At 45.3% G+C, this 20,395-nt stretch overlaps 1 protein-coding gene across 8 annotated transcripts in view; it reads left to right on the forward strand.

The window, feature by feature from the left end:
- The first annotated feature begins 9,483 nt into the window (after nt 1-9,483).
- TTC26 (tetratricopeptide repeat domain 26) overlaps nt 9,484-20,395 on the forward strand; it is a 61,649-nt gene continuing 50,737 nt past the window's right edge. For 6 of the 8 annotated variants that reach the window (XM_019545205.1, XM_019545208.1, XM_019545211.1 and 3 more), the window contains exons 1-4: nt 9,484-9,641; nt 9,751-9,888; nt 10,079-10,174; nt 13,134-13,248. In XM_019545205.1, coding sequence (XP_019400750.1) covers nt 9,639-9,641; nt 9,751-9,888; nt 10,079-10,174; nt 13,134-13,248 — 352 coding nt within the window. In that variant the 5' untranslated portion in view covers nt 9,484-9,638. Of the gene's footprint in view, nt 9,642-9,750; nt 9,889-10,078; nt 10,175-13,133; nt 13,249-20,395 lie in introns of those variants that run through there. The other 2 variants (XM_019545209.1, XM_019545212.1) reach the window with 2 other exon arrangements.

The following is a 20,395-nucleotide window of genomic DNA, read 5'->3' on the forward strand; positions in this document are numbered from 1 at the left end:
TTGGAGGAGTCGGATCAATTTCTGGAGAGCCGAGACTGGGCCTCAGCAGTGACGACTACTGGAGACAAGCCAGGACGATCTATCGGCAACACAGTGTAGCCGTGAGCACTGGGGCTGAACACTGAGGAAAGAAAGCTGAATTCCCCTAGCCTCAGTATGCGAACAGTGGTGTGAAAAGGACTTTTAAGCTCCTGAGTGGGAGGGAGAAATGTACCAGCATGGAGGATTGTATATACCTTCATGACAGCATCAGGAAGAAACTATTGTAAATTCTGATTGAACATTATTTTCCTGTGTTGTCATCTGAGAGGTGCAAGACGGCATGTAGAGGAGGTGGAGCTCTGAAATGCAGGACCTGTGGTGTCTGTGTGGAGGCTATACGAGGATAAAGAAGATCTGCCTCTCTATTTTTCATGCAACGTCAAAGTCATGGCAGGAGAGAGCTGATCGCACCCACACAGATGCCCTAGCTCGCAAGCACATCAGAGAACAAATATCCACTCTCTAGGCCAGGGGTCCTGCTGGTCATCGAAGGACACGCACAGAGATTACAGTCCTCTGTGATGGCCACCCTATCCAAAACCCACTGCAGTAAGGGAAAGAATCCCATTGACTTGTGCTGATTTTGAATCTGTCCCTTTGTACACAGAATCCTTAGCTTACCAACAGCACAGGGATGGATCCAGGAAAACAGATCTTACAATGATAGGCTGAGAGACATGGGACTCTTTAGCCTGGAAAAGCGCAGGCTTAGGGGTGATCTGATGACCACCTATAAGTTTATCAGGGCTGACCACCAGGATCTGCGGGAACATTTGTTCACCAGAGCACCCCAAGGGATGACTAGGTCGAACGGTTACAAACTCCTGCAAGACCGTTTCAGGCTGGACATAAGGAAGAATTTCTTTACTGTCCGAGCCCCCAAGGTCTGGAACAGTCTGCCAGCGGAGGTGGTTCAAGCACCTATGCTGAACACCGTCAAGAGTAAATTGGATGCTTATCTTGCTGGGATATGACCCCAGCTGACTTCCTGCCCTTTGGGCAGGGGGCTGGACTCGATGATCTCCTGAGGTCCCTTCCAGCCCTGATGTCTATGAAATCCATGAAATCTAAGTGCAGTGGTACAGTTGCACCCACCTTTGATTCCTGTTCTACCTAAAGTTTAAAACCAAGTGGCTAGAAAGGGCAGCAGTATTTCTACTCAGTGCTGAAGAAGTCAATTTACTTCATGTTTCATTATATCTCCCTGATTCCTACTAATCTCTCTTCACTCCACAGGTGTTAACAACCCTCTCTACTTTTTTAATAGCCCTTCAGACAGTTTTTAGTTCCAGCTGAAAACATAAGCTCAAGTGTGATACTAACTCAGGTGAACATTAACTCAGCTGTAGCAATGACTGACAGTAAAGTATTGAATGCACTGATAAGATGCTCAATAAGACTAGATTTTGTTTTATAAAACTAAAGAGGAGATGGACATTTAATTATAATAACTACAGGAATGTTAACACAGTATCTTTTAACTATTTTTGCCTAGTTTCTTGTGGTTTTTAAGCTTGGTATATAATCTAGCAAAGCAGTATACATTCTAATAAAATAGTATTTTTCTTACTTTGATCTTAAACTTAATAGTATAGCACTGGGGCTTAGCATATTAGTAAATCTTCTACTTTCTCTTTAACTGGAGAAAAGTTAGTGTTATATGTGACCACACTATTTGCACCTATTTTTTCAAAATTCTAGACTTGCCCACACAACAGAAATAGTGCAAAATTCTAGCTGTCTGCCAACTGGTTAGCTCTCTTAATCCTGACATGTAGGTAATATCCTAAGACTTTAAGAAAGAAGTTAATTCTCAGTGTTCTGTTCAATCCAGGGCCTTTCTGCTGAGATGACCACGTAGATTGGCAATGAGTACCCTTTGTGATGGTAGTTTCTGTGATTTGAACTGTAGCTGAACTGAGCAACACACCAGTTGATTATTCCTAGACAAGAGTGTTCGTTCTATTGTTAGAAAATCTATTTTGAATAGATTCTGGTCATGTCTGTGCCACAGCTGTGAGCAATTTGTTGTGTGAACGTGAGGGCTAGGGACAAAAGTTACACATAAACTGGTTCAAGTAATCAGCAACTGGTTTAAACCTGTAACAAAACAGGAGTTCAGTGCACATAATGGCTAAAACTGGTTTAAGATAAGCCTGGTTGAATGTAGTACCAGATGTAACTGATTTGGGTCGAACGAGTTTCTGAAACTTCTGTCCCAGACCCTTTCCTGGTTCAAGTTAAATCATAGTCCCCCAGCATCCTAGCATGCTTTCTAGCCCTGATTTGGGCTGTGCTGTTTGCTTCAGCAGAGAAGGGTTAGGAAGAGGAGGGAGGCAGGGACTGCCCACCCTGCCCCCAGGCAAACACTGGCTGGGGACTGATGCCAGGAAGGGGAGGTTAAATTTCCCTTCCCCTGAGTAGACCTGCTCTGTCCTGCTCAAAACTTACTGCTGGCTGCAACTGGAATACAAATCTCAGAGGCACCTGGAAGCAGGAAGAGGAAATGATGAACAACCCTGCACAGTCCTGCTGCTGTGATTTTCTACTGTAAATCCCAGAGACCTCAAGGGCAGCAGGAAGAAGAAGCAAACACATGGTAAAATGACCTTCTGGCTATCTGCCAGAGAGCCATACTCTAGTGCCTCCTGGTGTTTGGCCTGAGCCACTGCAGGCGTGTGGTTACATTTCCTGAATCAAAAGTGAATGTCTGTTCACTCTCTTCTCAGTTTAATCTCTGCAGTTTAGACTAACCCCAAAGGCTGAATCAATTCAGCTTTGGGCTTTTTGACTGTCTATACTTAACCAAGGTGTTACAGTAACCTAAGACTGCCTGCCACACAGCAGTTAGCAACCCAAATTTGGTAGTGTAGAAAAGCCCCAAGTTCTTGCTACCTCCATTTTATATCTCATTCAAAAGATGGTTATGGTATTTTAACTGAAATTAGTTAGAAGTCAATAGGATCCTCTAATCCAGGGGTGGGCAAAAAATGGCCCGCGGGCTGAAACTGGCCCGTGAGGCCATTCTATCCGGCCCACAGGGCCCCTAAAAAAATGTAGAAATTTAAATTTAAATTTAATTTTATTGGGTCCTGTCAGAGAGGACCCAAGGGCAGTAGCCCCTGGAGGACTCCTTCAACAGCAGGGCCCGCACAGCCCTGCCCCCCAGCCAGAAGCCCCAGCAGGGACTTCTGGCCTGGGACCATGTGGCTGCCCTGGGTGTGGGAAGCTCTGATAAGGGGTGGGGGGAGGACAGGGGATGAGCTGGTGCAGAGCACAGGGGAAAAGTGGCCCCTTCCCTGCCCCATGCCCGGAGCTCCCTGCTGCAGTTGCTTGCAGCCCGCGCGGGGCTGTCCTGAGCAGGCACAGGCAGCCCCAGGTGGGCTGTGAGCAGCTGCAGCATGGGGTGCTGGCCACGGGGTGGGGGTGGGGCTGCTTTTCCCCACCCGCGCTTAGCACCAGCTTGTAACCCACCCCACTGCCAGCCTGGGCTCTGAGCTGGCTCCAGGCTCGTCTTTCAGGGCTGCACCACAGCGGCAGCAGCTGCAGCTGCCCTGCTTGCCACACTGGGCAGTGTTTGCCGCCGCTGTCTCTGGGCTGCCCAACACGCAAGCTCCGCGCAGGCGGCAGCAGCAAATACTGCCTGGCATGGTAAGGGGGGCGGGGCAGCAGCTGCTGCCGTGGCGGCACAGCCCTGATGGGTAAGTCTGGAGCCGGTGCAGGGCCTATGCTGGCAATGGGGCAGGTTACAAGCTGGTGCTGAATGCAGAGGAAAAGCAGCCCCTCTGTCACCCATGGCCGGCGCCCCGTGTTGCAGCCACTCACAGCCTGCATGGGACGGCCTGTGCCTGCTCAGGACAGCCCCACATGGGCTGCAAGTGGTGGCAGCAGGGAGTGTGGGCCACAGGGCAGACGAGGGGCCACCTTTCCCATGTGCTTAGCACAAGCACCATTCCCTGCTGGTGAACATGGGGTCAGGGCTGCATGCTGCCCCCCACCTGTATCATGGGGCTGGGGGGGCACTGGGAGTAAGTGGGTACAGGAGCAGGGCCTGCACCCATGTTTCAGGGCCAGCCCCAGCAGGGCCCAGAGCAGGGTGGCAGCAGTACCGGGTCCCGGCTGGCCGGGGATCTATGGAGCCAGGCCAGCTCACCCCTCTCCCTGCTAGTGCCGCCCAGCCTGGCTCCACAAACCCCTAAAAGCCTGCATCCTGCTCTGGGCCCCACTGGTGCTGGCTCTGGGACTTTGGTCCCAAGACATTGGGTGTTGGTCCCAAGATGGTGACCAGGGGGAAAGGCACCTGTCAAGGGGCAGGGCTACCAACGCGGCCCTCAGCAGCTTGTCACAACTTGGCAAGCGGCCCTCTGCCTGAAATAATTGCCCGCCCCTGTCTAATCAAACATCCATGTCTGCAACAGATCATTGTCTGTCTTCTTTCCCCTACCTTTCCATTTCTGACCAGTTTCCTAAGATCCCTCTGCTGTTTCAAAGTATGGTACTTTAGTCATTCTTGGAGCAATCACTTAGCATTAGACAAAATGCATCCTCTCCCTCTGAAAAAAGACTATATTCTCATTGGGGCTGGTATTATACTAGCTGTTAAACTCAGTATCATTCTCCAAGCAATCATTTTTATACCGTCTCTTTCCAAAGTTTGGATACACTTCAAGCTTTTGTAGTCTGTTCATGTTTCTGCTTATCTATTTGCATATCCATTTGAAGATAAAGAGAAGGTAATTTTACTACTCATCATGAAGGAGTTCTCCTTTGAAGATTAGTTTTACTTGATTATCTGTTACAATTTTTTAGACAACTTTATTTTCTGGAAAGATATTTGTGAAGATAATTATTGTTTTTGTGCTAATAGAGGTGAGGACATTGCCTCAGGACTATCTGAAGGAATCACTGGTACATTCAAATCCCTACCCAACCATCAGTTATTCTTATCTTTAAGACTATATTTTCCCATGAACCCTGTTTCAGGTTTATCTGTATAAATAGTGTGGTTGTTATTTTTTTATGAGCTTTGTCACTTTAGAATACAATGTTCACATTGAGTTTCATAATTAGGTACCTAAACAAACATAGACTGATATTTTAATACTTTCCAAATGCAAGTATCTAATGAAAGGCAGGTGATAACTCTATTTATCCCCTTAGTATCTTTCAGCAACTTTTTGTAAAGGATGGCAATCAAAAGTTGTGAAAGTTCAAGTCTTTCTTATCTGTATACATTTGCATTTAGCTATTGGATTTTTGTGCTACTCCTTTTGGAGAAACCCTCTCTAAATCAATGGTTTCATGTATATTATCCAACAGAACATAATCCAAGTGATTTCAGGAGACACTAAGGCCCATATCAGGTACCTATCAGCTCCATACTTCTTTAATTAAGGAATAAAAGTAAAACTTTCTTTGCACACGCAGAGGTTGCACATTTTTTGTAACTGCAACAACAGCAGATTTTCCCAAATCCAGCTTTAGAATGCTTCTGGGATTTTGTTTACAATTATACTCAAAGCATTGCAATCTGCTGATAAGCAAGGCTGATGCATCCTGGCTATGGAAAAGTATCATGTTGAAGGATTTTAGGGATTTCCTTCTTAAAATACAAATTCCTTGAAAGAAACTGGACACTTAGCTCAGGGACTTTAAAGGTATCATAAATAATTATATTTTATTCAGGTAAATGATTTCCACAATGGTGTTATCCAGGTACCTTTTATATTGTCTAAAAAGGATCATTAATATTTCCCCTGTGGTGTGGCAAAACATCCTGGTCTTCTGCTACGAGTTTACTTAGTCAAAATGATTATCTGCATCAAGACTGGCTAGATAACTAAGTGCCCAAGAATTCATAGCATTGGTGATGAGTAGGGGGTGCACATGGGTGCACATGCACCCGGAGATTGGTGGTGTGCCCCCTGCAAAAAGTGCCACTGATGCTGCCGGTGGCACCTGCGGGCAGTCGCCACTCACCCCCCGCCACATACACACACACTGCTGGCAGTATCTGTGGGTGGTCCCTGATCGTTGCTGAACATTGCCAACGCTGCTGGTGGTGTCTGCGGGTGGTCACCGACAGCTGGTTGGTGCTCACCACCCCCCACAACCAACACCACTGCAGCTGCCTGTGGGAGCTCCCCACTTGCTGCTGTCACTGCCGCCACCACTCCCTAGGGGCAATTGCCGTGCCCCACCCCAGCCTCTGGGGGTACGCAGCATTCATGATGCATAGTATATGGCAAGCTTAAGTGAAGAGAAATATTTTGCACTCAACAAAAAAGAAAACCAAGTTTTTGTTCCAGGAGATTTCTGGCAGGAATAACCAAATGTGTGAGGCATGACACTCTTTTGTAAACCAGTTCAGCAGTTTTTCTTCCTTATCATATACTTTGCATCATCTTTATACCCCCTTGTTCAGCTGAAAAAAATTAGCCCTGGCCCAATTTAGAGTAGCAAGCCTGCTGTAAATTCTGTCAAGCTACAATTCAGTTTAGGGGTTGTTCTAACAACCATGAATCTTTGGAACAATGGAAATCTGGCCCTGGCCGTTTTCAGTGGCCCAGCTCCCCCACCACAAGGCTTGAGAAGGGCCTTTAGTCCTACCACAAGAAGATGCCTGCATTTAAATAAAGAAGCAGGTGATCCAAATACATGTTTTTGCCTCTTTAATTGCAATGACAAATTATGTCGAGTTAAACCATTCTCCGTGAATAACAATTATCTAATTTTATTCAAGATTTGAGCATGAATCATGTTGTCATTTGTACAGTCATGATTACATATAAGTTCTAATTCACATAATGCAGTAATATACTCTTGTCAGTTTTCTAGGATTTTATACTATCTAATGAAAAAAAATGGTCTGCTAAAACACCTGTCAGTAGGATGAGTGCTTATCCAGTACTAGAATTGCTTTATCAAAATCTGTGAAATCAAGGAGAAAAAACTAGATGGACAGGTATACTATAAAATATACTTTGGTTTTTCAGGTCTGAAACAGCACTTCAGAATAATTTTCTTTCATCCTGCAGAAAATGTATCACTGTAAATTACTTGTAAGTAATCCCTGAAATATCATGTTCTTAGTTGCCAAGAAATAGCTGGCTCTAGGGCATGGTAAGTAAAATGAAGATACTGACATGAGTCACTTTACAGATTCCAACTAGGCAAAGGCAGAACAGATACTTATTGCTTGAAAAGCTATATTTTGACTGAAGTAAGCAAATTGACAATATGATCAAATTGGACTTTATTTATAATGATGCCAACACATTGTTTCACCTTCCTGCTTTCTTCCATTTTCCTTCTTGAATTCTTTCGTAAGAGACCCTAATGGTCTAACATTGAGAATTGACACCACCACTTCCAACAGCACAGAATCCCCCAGCCATGCTTAGCACTGATACAGCACTGACTCCACTAGAATAGTGTTCTTTACTTGGTGTTTGGCTACCCCATTTCATGGAGCTCACTGGGATTTTCTTGAGATTGCTTGTCAGATACTGAGGAGGTCCATGTAAGGAACTAACACAAATACAGGCCTGGGCAGAATAGCTGCAGTCACAAGAGCTAGTATATTAGACAATAATTACAGCCAACCCTATTCCTTTTTAACTTTGGGCCACTCTTCCAGACTGTAGCAGGATTCAGAGGTCTACCTGCTCTTGGTAGGAGATTTGTTGGGCACTAATTTATCTAACAGAGAGCAGCTACGCCCTCCTAAATGTTAGTATGCTTTAAATAAAATTCTTAAAAGAAATGTCTAGCCTTTTTGGCTTGCAAAGCAAGTCATCTGAAAAAAATACTAGTCAGTGGCTTATACTCTACAACTATTTTTTTAGCATATGTGTTTTTGGCATATTGTTTCAGCCATTTTAAGGCGATGTCATCACCAGTGTGAAGAGCGACAAGGCCACGAAAGCATTGTAAATGGACACAAGTCAATAATGTGGGACATTGGTTTGAACTTGTCTACAAGGGCATTTGTTGTCAGTGTGAAGGCCTCATTGGTATAGGTTTAAGGCATGGCGACCCTGTCCAGTTCGAAAATGGCTAAGAAGTACCCAATAACGGTATGTATGGCCAGTTAAACCCTGGTTGACTGACTGTAGGATCAGATGTGGTGATTGATTGATGCTTGTGCTGACCATTCTTTGTGCCATTGAGTAAATAAGGAAAAGTCAAAAGGTTTTGAAAGGACAGACCATATTGGGCAACTTGAGGAGAGCCAAGCTATTCGTGGGTGGAACATGTCCCAGTGCACTGGCAGTTTAGGATTATCCCCAAGTCTGGCTAGTAGGTTTACTTCAGCACTGTCTGTATTTAAACTAAGTGTATAAATATGAAGTCAAGAATGCTTAGATGACTACTGATATTAAAAAAAAAAAGGCTTTATAAACTATTTACTTGCTGAGCTTGTGATACTGAGGTCAAAACCAAAGTATGGAGTTGGTCCAAACTACTTAAATCGATTTGGGAAAGGCTCCAAACTTCCCTTAATCTGTTTGTTGAAACCAGGTTGGATATAAATAGGAACCTTTGAGTATTTCTTTTTGTAGCAAACCTCTGATGTGAGATAACATGCATGACTGCTTTCCAAAGAGGCAATATGACTTCTTGTGTAAGCCTGCTTTTCCATTTTATTAATAAGCTCATTGATTGTGTTGGGCTACCTGGAATTTGAAGTATTGTCAATACTGCACTGCACGTATCTAATACTTATTGGCTGTAAGACAACACAGCTGAGGTAGTACTCTCTTCCTGAGTCTTTGGGCAGAGGGGCCGAAGTAGTAGTTCTGAGACATAAGGCTTATGGCCTCCTTGACTCTGCAACTGTGACTGTTGCGAGCCCAACAATAATCACTTCGCTAACAATCATTTTAGCAAAATATGTGGCAAATACGCTTCTCTCACTGCCCGAATGCCCCAGGGCCAGGTCAGGCTGGAGTAGTTAGGGCAGGCAGTTATCTACCTCAGTGCTCTTGGCCCTGGGGACCAGATAACACCCAGTTGGCCCACCCACCAGGCCCTACTCGCCATCTAGTGCACAGGCCCCGTTGTCAGGCACACGGGGCTCTCCAGAGTCAGAAATTCTGGCACTGATGGAGCTACAATTGCTCTCCTGCTGCCAAATTTCCCCACCTGCGCAACCCCCCCTGGGTGGAGGCCAGGGCTCCGTGGGCAGGAGCTGCCCAATGGGCTAGCGGCAGACCAGCCCGGCTGCGGCTCCAGCGGGAGGCAGGTGGGTCCTGGTGCCAAGTCTGGGTCCAGGTGGTCTCCCCGCTCCTCACGGCAGTGAGATCACGCCATGACATCACAGTGCTATTCTGGAAGGAGGCCACGGACCCCTCGCCCTCCGGTTGCTATGGAGACAGACGCCCGCCACACCGGAAATGAGTCGTCTCAAGCCCTTCCCTCCAGCTTTGGCAGCGGCGAGCCGCGCCGGGGCCGGAACCCAGAGCGGGACGCGAGGGTCCAGCCGGGCCCAGTTCGGCGCCGCGCCGCCTCCACTCCCTCCAGCCCTGCCCCACGGTTGCCAGGGTAACGGAGGCGTTGGAGGAGCACGGCGCCGGGACCAGGCCGGGGCCAAGATGGTGAGAGGGGCCGGTGCCGGGGCTGGGGGTGGGAGCGGGAGTGGGAGCGGGGGGACCGGCCGCCGTCCTCGGCGCTGAGCTTCGCTGTGCTGTGCCGTGCTGGGCGCAGATGCTGTCGCGGGCCAAGCCGGCCGTGGGGGCCGCCGCGCCGCTGGGCGACAAGCGGAAGAAGAAGGGCAAGAAGGTGCCGCAGCGGGACGAGCTGTTGGCCCAGCGGGACTTCACCGGCGCCATCGCCCTGCTCGAGGTACCGGGGGCCCTGGGGCCGGGTAGCTTCCCTGGCCCTCCCCTCCACTTCTTCCTCAGGGAGGCACCCCCGAGGCCCCACCCCCCTCTTGCGGGGATCGCGTGTCTCCTGGCTCTGCGTCATAATTGCGTTGTAACGCCATGGTGTGATGTCACTTCAGCCATCCCTCCTCGTCTCTTTTGCTTTGAAGTTTAAGCGTCAAGCTGGGGAGCAGGAGGAGGAGGAGGCCGACCTGTGGGTTGGATACTGCGCCTTCCACCTCGGGGACTACAAGAGAGCGCTGGAGGTGAGGGGGGACGGGGAGCAGGATGTTACCCTGTGAAGGGTGCGGGTGGGGGGAGGAAAGGGGGAGGCAGGCAGTCATGGGGGAGAAGAGGCTGCTCCAACTGTTTGTCTGGCAGCTGCAGCCACACTGGCCACGTGCTTGGATTGGAAGGCAGGAGGGTCTGTGCTTAAATGCTGAAGCCGGCTGGTCCAGTGGTAGGGTCTTTGCTTAAAAGCCTCAAGAAGCCTTTTTAGTTTGCTCCTGTGTGCTCCAGTCACCTTTCCAGTGTTTGGGATTTGCACCTTCCAAAATGGTGGAAGTTACCGAGTCCTCCTTTTTATCAATTGGCCAGTGCTTAGTATACAGCAGGGAGTGCTCAGTCTCCAGCCCACTGGCCAAATACAGCCTGTAGAGCATTGCATCTGGCCATGGACTCCCCAAGGCCTTGGAGATTTGGTGGCAGGGGGCCAGTGGCCACTCTCTCCACTGCTGCCAAGTGCCTACACCCCCTCCTGCGGTGCAGCCAGATGGGGGCAGGCCACACTTTCCCCCTTCCACACAGCCAGATGGGGCTGCACTTGTCCTGGGTGCTGGATCAGGGCCACTGGTCACATCTGGCCTGTGCATGGACCAGGCACTGCCCATTCAGCCTGCCTAGGAAAAAGGTTGAGTGCTACTGGTATACAGGCTTAATCTCTTTTTACAAGTGAGTATTGCTAACTCTTGAACGATCTGTGTTGTTCTGTAAATTCTTAGGAATTGGATAATTTACATATAAGTAAAACATCCCTTTTCCCACCTTCCCCCACCATAATTTTTTTTGAAAATACGTTGGTTATTTGAATGATCCATAGGTTATCCAGGTACTTGTATCATATGGTACTTATTGCATGTTTGTCTGATGGGAACCTGTATCCTCCACAATGGTTCTGCCTTTTTCTCTCCATTATCATTCTCATGTTCTCTGCGCCTCTACTTCTTGGAAGTAGAATTTGCTGCCAATTCTGGGATCATTGAAACTGGAAAGCACTCTGTTATCAAGCATGTCAGTATGTCTCTTATTTTTGACATCTGATGAAACATTAGTCTACTTTTTTTTTGTCTACCTGGCCTTCTGTCATTTTGAAATGAGTTTTCACAGCCTTTTAACTTGTCTGCATAGCTTCCTACTCTCACATCTCCATTAATACTGGGGAAAAGTAATAAAGCAGTGAATTTCTAAAAATAGGCATCACGGGGATAATGGGAAAGATGTCATCTTATGCTTTAAAAGAAGTACGTTATGTATTTATGACAATTTCTTCCCCTGTACAAGTAGTTGTTTAACTGCAGCGAATCTTGTTCATGTGTACAATGTTAAAAGGGTTTCCAAATTTGTGTCTCAGGTAGAATTTCCATTCCCAAACATGGCTGAGTATGTGTTCAAGACTTTTGAAGGTATTTAGCTTTCCCCATGTCCCAGAACATTGATCAGGGCACATATCCTCCTATGCGATCGGTTGCTTTCGGTTACAAAGTGACCTTTATCATCTTAAATGTTAGAGTTGGATTTAAAGGACATGAAAGTACTGAAAACCTTTTTAGTTGTATGCAGCAAGTAACTGTTTTTGGAGGGGGAGAGACATGGTAAAATAAACCGAAGGTTCTCTCTTGTATTAAAAAATCCAAGGTGCTTTCCATTTTGAAGTGCAGTCTTTGTTCAATACCTTGTAAAACTTTTATTTCTAGAAGGAAAGCTGAGAGAGATCTTTAAATTTGGGATGCAAAATTACAAAAGGACTTAAGGAAATTGAATTATCTGATTTTTTTTTTTTTTTTTTTTTTCTCTGTCTACATTGTGTTTCACCACTAGGTGAAGCTATTGTTCCTGTTTTTTAAGAAGTACAAATATTTGAATGAATCCCTTCCTCCACTTTTTTTTTCTAATAGCAGCATCAGGCGCTGAGTTCTAGTTTTAATGATGGATAGAGTAGGATATAGGCGTTTCAGTTTTCTTCATGATTGAAATTAGCCCAGAACAGCTGTTTCCCTTTGAGCATCTGTATACCTTCTGTTGCCTGGGCTGTATGGTCTATGGATGAAAGATTCCTATCATCAGAGATATCAGAACTGTACTTTTCACTAGCATAATACTTAATGCCTAATATACTCTAAAATAAATTTAACAATCTCTTAAAAGTACAGAGCAAAATATACTTTTATTCTATGGAAATTAGTGAGAAAATAAAGCAGCAAATATGGCAACATTCAAATATGTGGAATGAACGTAGATGTAAAGGAAATCAGGAGTCAGATACTGCAAATTCAGTGGCTTTCAGTAATTATGGTTGATACATAAAGATCTTTAAAGGAGAAGCCTATCATTAGGCATTAGCTTCTCACACTTAGCTTTTTTCTTTTTCTTTTTAGAACTATGGAGTTTTTGGAGTTGACCAATATTCTCTCTTCTGCCTGTATTTTAGTTTGTTAAATTATGCTATACAGATGTTATAAAAGGTGCTTATCAGAAACCATAATAACTATGCAATTATTGGATTCTGTTGTCTAGTGGGGTTTTCTGATCTCCAGAACAGCGCATAGGATAGTGTGTAATATGGAGTAGGAACTGATAATCAGGTATTCTAGGGGTTCAGTAAATGTTAGGGAAGTAGTTGTGTTATTACCCCTCTAGTCCTTGCTGTGCGGGATATCCAGCCCCTTAGATAATCCTGCAGGCCCTTATTATCAATTTTAGTAGTATGTTGTGTAGAGTGGGTAGGAGGAAGCAGTAGCACACTCTGTCAGACTCTAAACAGAATCAAATGTTGTTCCTACTATCCGGTTATCTTTTTGTCTTGGGAGGAGTTAGTTGATTTATATCATGTGGTTGTATCTTGTCCGTTATCAAAAAGATAGAATTATGGTGCCTGCACGGCACTTTTCTTGGTCAAATGTTTGTCTTATCACAAACACCGTTTTTTAAACACCTTCTCTGTTTCAGGAGTATGAGGCTCTTACCAAGAAGCCAGGTTGCAACCCTGATGTCTGGGTGAACCTAGCCTGCACTTATTTCTTCCTGGGGATGTATACACAGGCTGAACAGTCAGCCCTGAAAGGTGAGGTACATCCCTGTTTTGACTGTGGTGGGAGTTTTGGTGACTTACAAACCCTTCCATTACTTCTTACCTTCCACAGTCATCAAACATTTTCTTTAAGTCTATAAAAAGCATGCAAGATGCTTGTGTTGAAGGATCTGTTTACATTAAAAAACAAGGCTACAATATCTCTTGCTCTGTGAGAAAGTCTTTCAGCAGGTAGAACAGCTGAAACTGAAATGGTCTATTGGAAATTTAATGTCTAAATCTGAAATCTGTCTTAATGCAGCAGGGTGTTACTGTTCTTCTGAGGGTTGTTATAACTTTCAGCTCGTGCAATTGAAGCTACCTAGTGCAACCCATGAAACAGAATATTATCAGTCTATGAAACGGTGCTGTATTCTCTCTGACAGCTGTCAAGCAGCTTATGCAGATGTTCTGATGATTTTACTAGGTGCTGTGTTGCCATATAATTAAGTGGTGAGCCAATACTGTTTGGATATTAGGTGTGATTCTACAAGATGCTAAGTTTGCTTCCTATTATCTTCTTTTGGAGTTGCAAAGCACCTTGTACCCAGCATCTTGTAAGACAGGTATGGTTGTTACAGAGAGATCGCATGGAACTTGTTCAAAAGAGGAGATGAGGACCAGATTCCAAGGAGGATAATTACTGATTCACGCATTCCTAAATATTTTCCTCTTACTTCATTTAGAGAAGTTACCCATTACTTTCTGTTTGTCCTACTGTCTTATGCTGCTTTCCACCATCATGGCATCTAAGTGCCTGCTGTGTAAAATTGATAGTTCTAGTGAAGTCTCTAGTGGATTCTTCTCCTTTTTCTGGTTACATTGTTTGAAGTTTGGTAATTTTGTTTTGTTTCTGTTTTAATTGAAGAAGGACTTGAGTGGAGAGGGAGGAATTGTTTCTGTAGATGAGGGTACCAGTATCATGAATGTGAGGGGGAAAGTAGTTTCAAAGGGTATGTGGTTTGTTTTTGGTTTTTTGTGGGTTTTTTTTTTCCTCCAGCATTTCCTAAAAACAATCAGACTCTGAATTCACTTAATTTCTTTTGAAAGTTCACTTCATGATTAGATCTCACTCTTTTTGAGAATTTTTTTTTTTCCTCTGGCTCTTGCATGTTTCATTTTAGACTTTTACAATCTGTATTGTTTCAAAGGAGAGTGATTGTTTTGGCTAGTCATGGATTTAAAAGTCTATTTTTAACATATCCAGTGTGTAATTCATTAATTGCTTAAGAGATTAGAACCCACTGCAAAGGAAGACAAAAATCTGTACAATCCATACCAATCTGACCATGGGGTATAATTCCTTCTTGACCCCAAATATTGCAATCAATCTGACCCTGAGTGGAGGGGCAAGATCATCTAGCCAAGGACCTCTGGGTTTTGGTCCCCACAGGAGCTCTGGCAGGAGGGAAGCTAGAGTATTTTGTAGGCAGCTGAGCCTGTGGCATTTCATGATCTCTTCCCACGTTCTCATTTGTATATAAAAGAGAAGAGGGTAAAATGGATCCTTGTGGCCACATCTACATGAGTGGCAGACTGTATAGTTGTCATACAGTCATTTAGCATTTGCAGTCATTTAGCATTTGCATAAGCAAGTACTAAATGACTACACAGTACCATCACTGCATGTTTTTTTTTTCCAGCACTACCACCCAGTAACAATGAGTTGATCGATTTGTACCACTGTAACGTTGGGCTGTTCGTTCCTGCTGTGTTCAGGCTTTGGCTGTGTACTCTTACACAGGGTTGCATTCAATTGTTTTATAGTTTAAGCACTTTATGTTCCCAGAAGTGGCTCTGGTAGTATGTCAGTTATGGGTGAATAATTACTTTCTAGTTTTCATTTTTAAAGACTTTTCTAATGCTTTTGGATGTCTGTGCTATTGATACATAAGTGCCATTGTTTTGATACATAGAACAAAACGATTAAAATATAACTGGAAATAAAATAAAGTTTCTGTGTAGCATACATAATGGGTTGCAGCCAGGAATTATTATATAAAATCTATGAAAAATATATAGGATATACAGGAATTAGAAAATAATGGTTAATATCCATGAAATAATTTTTGCAGTTCATATAAAATTCCTTCTAAACATTTGCATCTGGAGGAAGATCCTATACTTAATATGTGGTAAGTTTGGAGTGATATATCAGCTTGTGGCTGCCAGTTTCTTTAATTATAACTTTATAATGCAAAGAGTATCAAGATGAAGAAAGCTTACATCCCTAGAGTTACATAAACCATCATTATTGCAGGATGTGCTTTAGAAAAGAAGGGAAAGATCATTAAATGTGAAATACTATTTCCTCAGGGGACACTGCCAGATCTCCATCAGAGCTCTCTGATTCTTTTTCCCTTTGCCAACCTTTCAGTCTGTGAGGACAAGGTTGGGACTACCTCAGGCTGATCATTGTTGTTCTGTAGTCAGATAGAACTGGTATCAAATGGTTCAAGATATTCTTTGCTTCTGTGCCTTAATATGGGGTCTGAATGTGCCTTTTCCACAGCACATCCTGGCAAAGCCAGCCCTGGGTCAAGAGATTGAGCTTTTGCTTGCAACATGATCATAACAAATGATAATCAGTAGGCAATTGAATGGCTTTACGCAGGGTTTTCAATCCTTGTTGGTTCAGGAAGCAAAGGCCAAGGACCAGAAACTGAATCTGATTCACTTCCGTAGAAATGCTATTCCCTAATCCCCAAGGCCTTTAGGCCTAGCCCTTGGGGCACTCTTAGCATCGGTTGGCTCATCGTGCATTAAAGACAGATTGACAGGCAAAATTGTTTCTTTAAACCACATTGTACAAACTAGCAGATGGTATTTGACACAAACCTGGGAGAGCAGTTAAATCAGTTAGGAAAAGCAATCTTTTCATGACCCATTTAACTACAAAGTGCCACAGTTAGGATTTATGCATAAGCAAAATTGTGCTGTTAAACCAGTCAAGAAGAGAGTGTTTATTTTTGGCAGGAAATACTTCATAACTGTTCTGCTTTTGCACAGAATTGTGTGTGTCAGCATAGACTGTGGTTTAACTGAACAGAGACACTTCTTATATAATAGTCTATACTGGAAGATGCCATATTTCACAAAAGCAGAACCAAAGTTACATGCTAATAAGACTAATGCCATTTCCCTGGCCTGTTTCATTTTTGCAAGCAGTGGTATCTATTGTTGGATAGTTGCACCAGTGGTGAAAGTGTGCAATTATAAAGAGTGCCAGTCAGTTGCCTGTTATGAATGATGGAGCATTTCAGGGAGAGCTTACATGCCGCCCTTCCCCCTTGGGGCTGGCCATGTAAAACAGGGGCAGGCAATTATTTTGGGTGGAGGACCACTTACAGAGTTTTGGCAAGCTGTCGAGGGCTGCGTGAGTAGCTCTGCCCCTTGGCAGGTGCCCCACCCCCTGGTCACCATCTTGTGAGTGGAAGTCCTGCCCCCAAGTCCCTGACCTTTGCTCCCAGAAGTACTCCTTTCAGCAAGGGGTTTTGCCATCTTGGAACCAGAAAAATATCAAATTTTATTCTAAAAAAGGAAACGTACAGTATTCATTAATTTGATTTAAAACAATTTTTTGTCCCGATTTACATGTGTTTGTGTAGTGTACATAGAGGTGATTGCACAACAGCTTAGAATGAAGTATGTTGTGGGGTGCTATAGGTGTGTGTGTGTCTACGTATGTGGGGTGTGGATGGGTATGGGGTTTGTGGCGGTCTGTGTATATGGCAGTGCGAGGTGAGTGTGGGTGCATGTGAGTGTGTGTGTTATGGTGGGGTGTGCATGTAGGACTCATCCTATGAGCACATGTACACCCCACCCACTCTGCTTCTGCCTGTGTGTGTACATGTGCATGTGTGCTCACTCACTCACACTCTCTCTCTCTCTCTCTCTCTCTCTCTCTGACCCTGGCTGCACATCCCCACCCACCCAGCCTGTGGTTGGCCACCAAAACCCACACCTACCCACATACTGTTCCTCTGGCTACACACCCACAGCCACTCACCCACTCTGACCCTGGCTGCAAACCCCCACCCACCCAGCCCATGGCTGCACTTCAACATCCACGCAACCCCTGGCGTGTGTACACTCTCTCTCTTCTCCGCCCCCCCCCACCAAACCACACACACCCTACCAGGGTGGCTGTGGGGATCTAGCAGGGAGTGCAATGGCTGGGCTGCTCAATCCTGCTGAAGTTCCTGCTGGTCCCAGTGCTCCTGTCAACTTTGACAGGAACCAAGTCAATACGGTATTAAAGCCTAAGGGCTCCCTCCAGCTCTCTGCTTGAGGGGTTGGAGCCCATGCAGCCAATTGCCGCACATGTGCAGTTGGCCGCCAGCGTGACAGACAGACAGATGGACAGAAGTACTAAGCTTTTTATTATATTAGAATGGAAGTGTTGATTTTCCTTCCCATTCCCCACATATATTTCAAGTGACTTGTGTATTTTTTTGGGCAAAACTATCTAGTCTTAACTCTGGTTGTATATCTTCAGAACAGCAGCCCCGTCTTTTTGTCTCTACTGGGGACATGGTTAACAGGTTTTGTAATCCAGAAATTTTTCACATTGGAGTAGCTATTCTTGACAAAAGTGTTTTTAAGTTGTCTTAATAAAAAATTATTCTGTAAAATACTTGTGTGTGCGCACAGAATGCCAATCATACATATTCATAATTTTAGAACTGCTAAGCCTATTTACTTGTCTTGTTTTGTACCTCCTAATGGCTGCATATACATGTTCGTTAATACGCAGTGGATACTGCTAGGGCTGTGCGAGGCTCCGGACAGAGTTTCAGATCCGGATAAGCTTTGGATGCTTCGGGGTCAGAAGCAGCATGTCCAGGTTGAAGCGCTGGCCTTGTTAGGCTTCCCGAAGCGGTTTGGAGCTTCTGAAGCCCTTTGGAGCTGCCTCAGAGATCCCGCCATAGGGTACAATGGGGAAACGATAAAATATCTATAACCTTGTTGTTTTTGTCCAATTTGGATGAAATTTTCAGAGAGAGTACACTCTGCAGAGAGCATGAAACCTACCAAGTTTCACGAAATTTGGTGCAGGGTTTTCGGGAGAACTGCACCCCAAATCATTGAAACCAAAACTCATGTCACATCTAGATGTTACAACATATGGGGGTGAAAACTGAAGGGATGGTAGCTCTTGCTGAGGCCGCAAAGCCTGCCATGTTTCAAGAAGATTGGTGCAGGGGTTTGGGGGGAACTGCCCCTCAAGCTGTGGACAAGCAAAACTCGTGCCAGGGGTGACTCTGTGTGTGTGTGTGTGTGTGTGTGTGTGTGTGTGTGTGTGTGTGTGTGTTAGTTAAGGCGCAGCGGAGTGACAGCTGCAGGGATGGTGGCCCCTACTGTGGCCACAAAGCCTGCCAGCTGTTGATGACTTGGGTGCAGGGGGGTTCTGGGTCCCTGCATCCCTAACTGCTGATAGCCAAAACTCGTGCCATGGGTGCTTGTGCAACTTAGAGACCAGCTCAATACACAAGACCTAGCTAATGTAGCCAGTTAATTGCCATCAATTAGCACCTACAAAACCAGGCTAAGGAGAGGAAAGAATCAATACAGACAATCAACTGCCCCAAGACTGACGCAGTCAGTCCCACAAGCACCCATGTCACAAGTTTTGCCTGTCAGCAGCTAGGGGTGCAGGGCCCCAGAACCCCCCTGAACCGATCTCCTTGACAGCTGGCAGGCATCGTGGCCACAGCAGGGGCCACCATCCCTGCAGCTGTCACCCCAGTGTGCCTTAATACACACAGGGTCACCCATGTCATGAGTTTTTCAGTTCCCCCCAAACCCCTGCACCAATCTTCTTGAAACTAGGCAGGCTTTGTGGCCTCAGTAAGAGCTACCACCCTTGCAGTTTTGACACCCCTGTGGTATAGCACATAGACATGACAGGAGCTTTTCTTTCAAGAATTTGGGGGAAAGTTCTCCCAAAACCCCTGCACCAATCTTCTTGAAACTTGGCAGGCTCCATGGCCTCACCAGAGGCCAACATCTCTGCAGTTTTCACCCCCCTGTGGTGTAACACACAGCTGTGACATGGGTTTGGCTTTCAAGAATATAGGGTACACTTCCCCACAAACCCCTGCACAGCTTTTCTTGAAACTTGGCAGGTTTCATGCTCTCAGCAGAGGCTACCCTCCCTGCAAGTTTTATCCAAATTGAAATATCTGTAACTTTGTTGTTTTTTTGTCCATTGATTTCTCCATTATACCCTATGGCCGGATCTCCGAGGTGGTTCCGAAGCTTCGGAGCTGCTTTGGCTGGATTGAGGTGGAAACCTGGTCCGGACCTCCAGATTGGATCACTGCCATCTGAAATGGGTGGATCCGAAGCTGGATCAGATCGCTGCTGACTTGCACAGGCCTAATTACTGCATATTTAATTTAGTACTTGTATAATCAAGTATTAAATAAGTGCTCAGTAACCAGAGTTACTGCACAGTAATGCTGCCAAATGCCTTTTAGTGAAGCTACTGTGCACTAGCCTAATAATACTGTGCAGTAGTGTATTAGCACTGTCTGTGCTGTGACGCATTATTGTGCAGTTAGTGTCTCATGTTGCAAGTCTTAAAAAACAAGAATAGCTAACAGTTTCCACTTCAGCAATTTTTAAATTATCGTGATTGGTCATACCCAAATAACTGAAAACCAATTAAAATTGTCTTTCACTCTTACCAAGCAAAGCATTTTGGTCAGACACTAGCCATGAGCGAACTTTAAATCACGGGTGCACTGATTATAGATTTTTGGGACTGATACTGATAGCCAATTTTTAAGGAGGCATATTGGCTAATACCGATCCGATTTCCTATATGCAGCCTGAAGAGCAGTGTCTAGCTGGTAGGTCTGTTGTGGTGGAAGGGGTGTGGGGGGGACAGATTGAGGCCCCCACAGTGACAGGGAGGAGTGGGGCTGGGGCAGGTGCTGCCCAGCCAGGGCAGGGCACGGCACAGCACGGAACAGAGCCACGGCTTGTCCAGGGGACGTGAGAAGGAGGGGCACACCCTGGGAGGGCATGCAGGGGGCATATGCTCCCGGATTTGTGTAGGGCAGGATGGGCTGCCACTGCAGGCTGGGGCTGAGGCTGGGGCTGCACTGGCTTCTTCCTGGCGGGGGCTAGTGGC

Source organism: Crocodylus porosus, unplaced genomic scaffold (assembly GCF_001723895.1).
Source record: "Crocodylus porosus isolate Cpor-Errol unplaced genomic scaffold, CroPor_comp1, whole genome shotgun sequence".
Taxonomy (NCBI): domain Eukaryota; kingdom Metazoa; phylum Chordata; order Crocodylia; family Crocodylidae; genus Crocodylus; species Crocodylus porosus.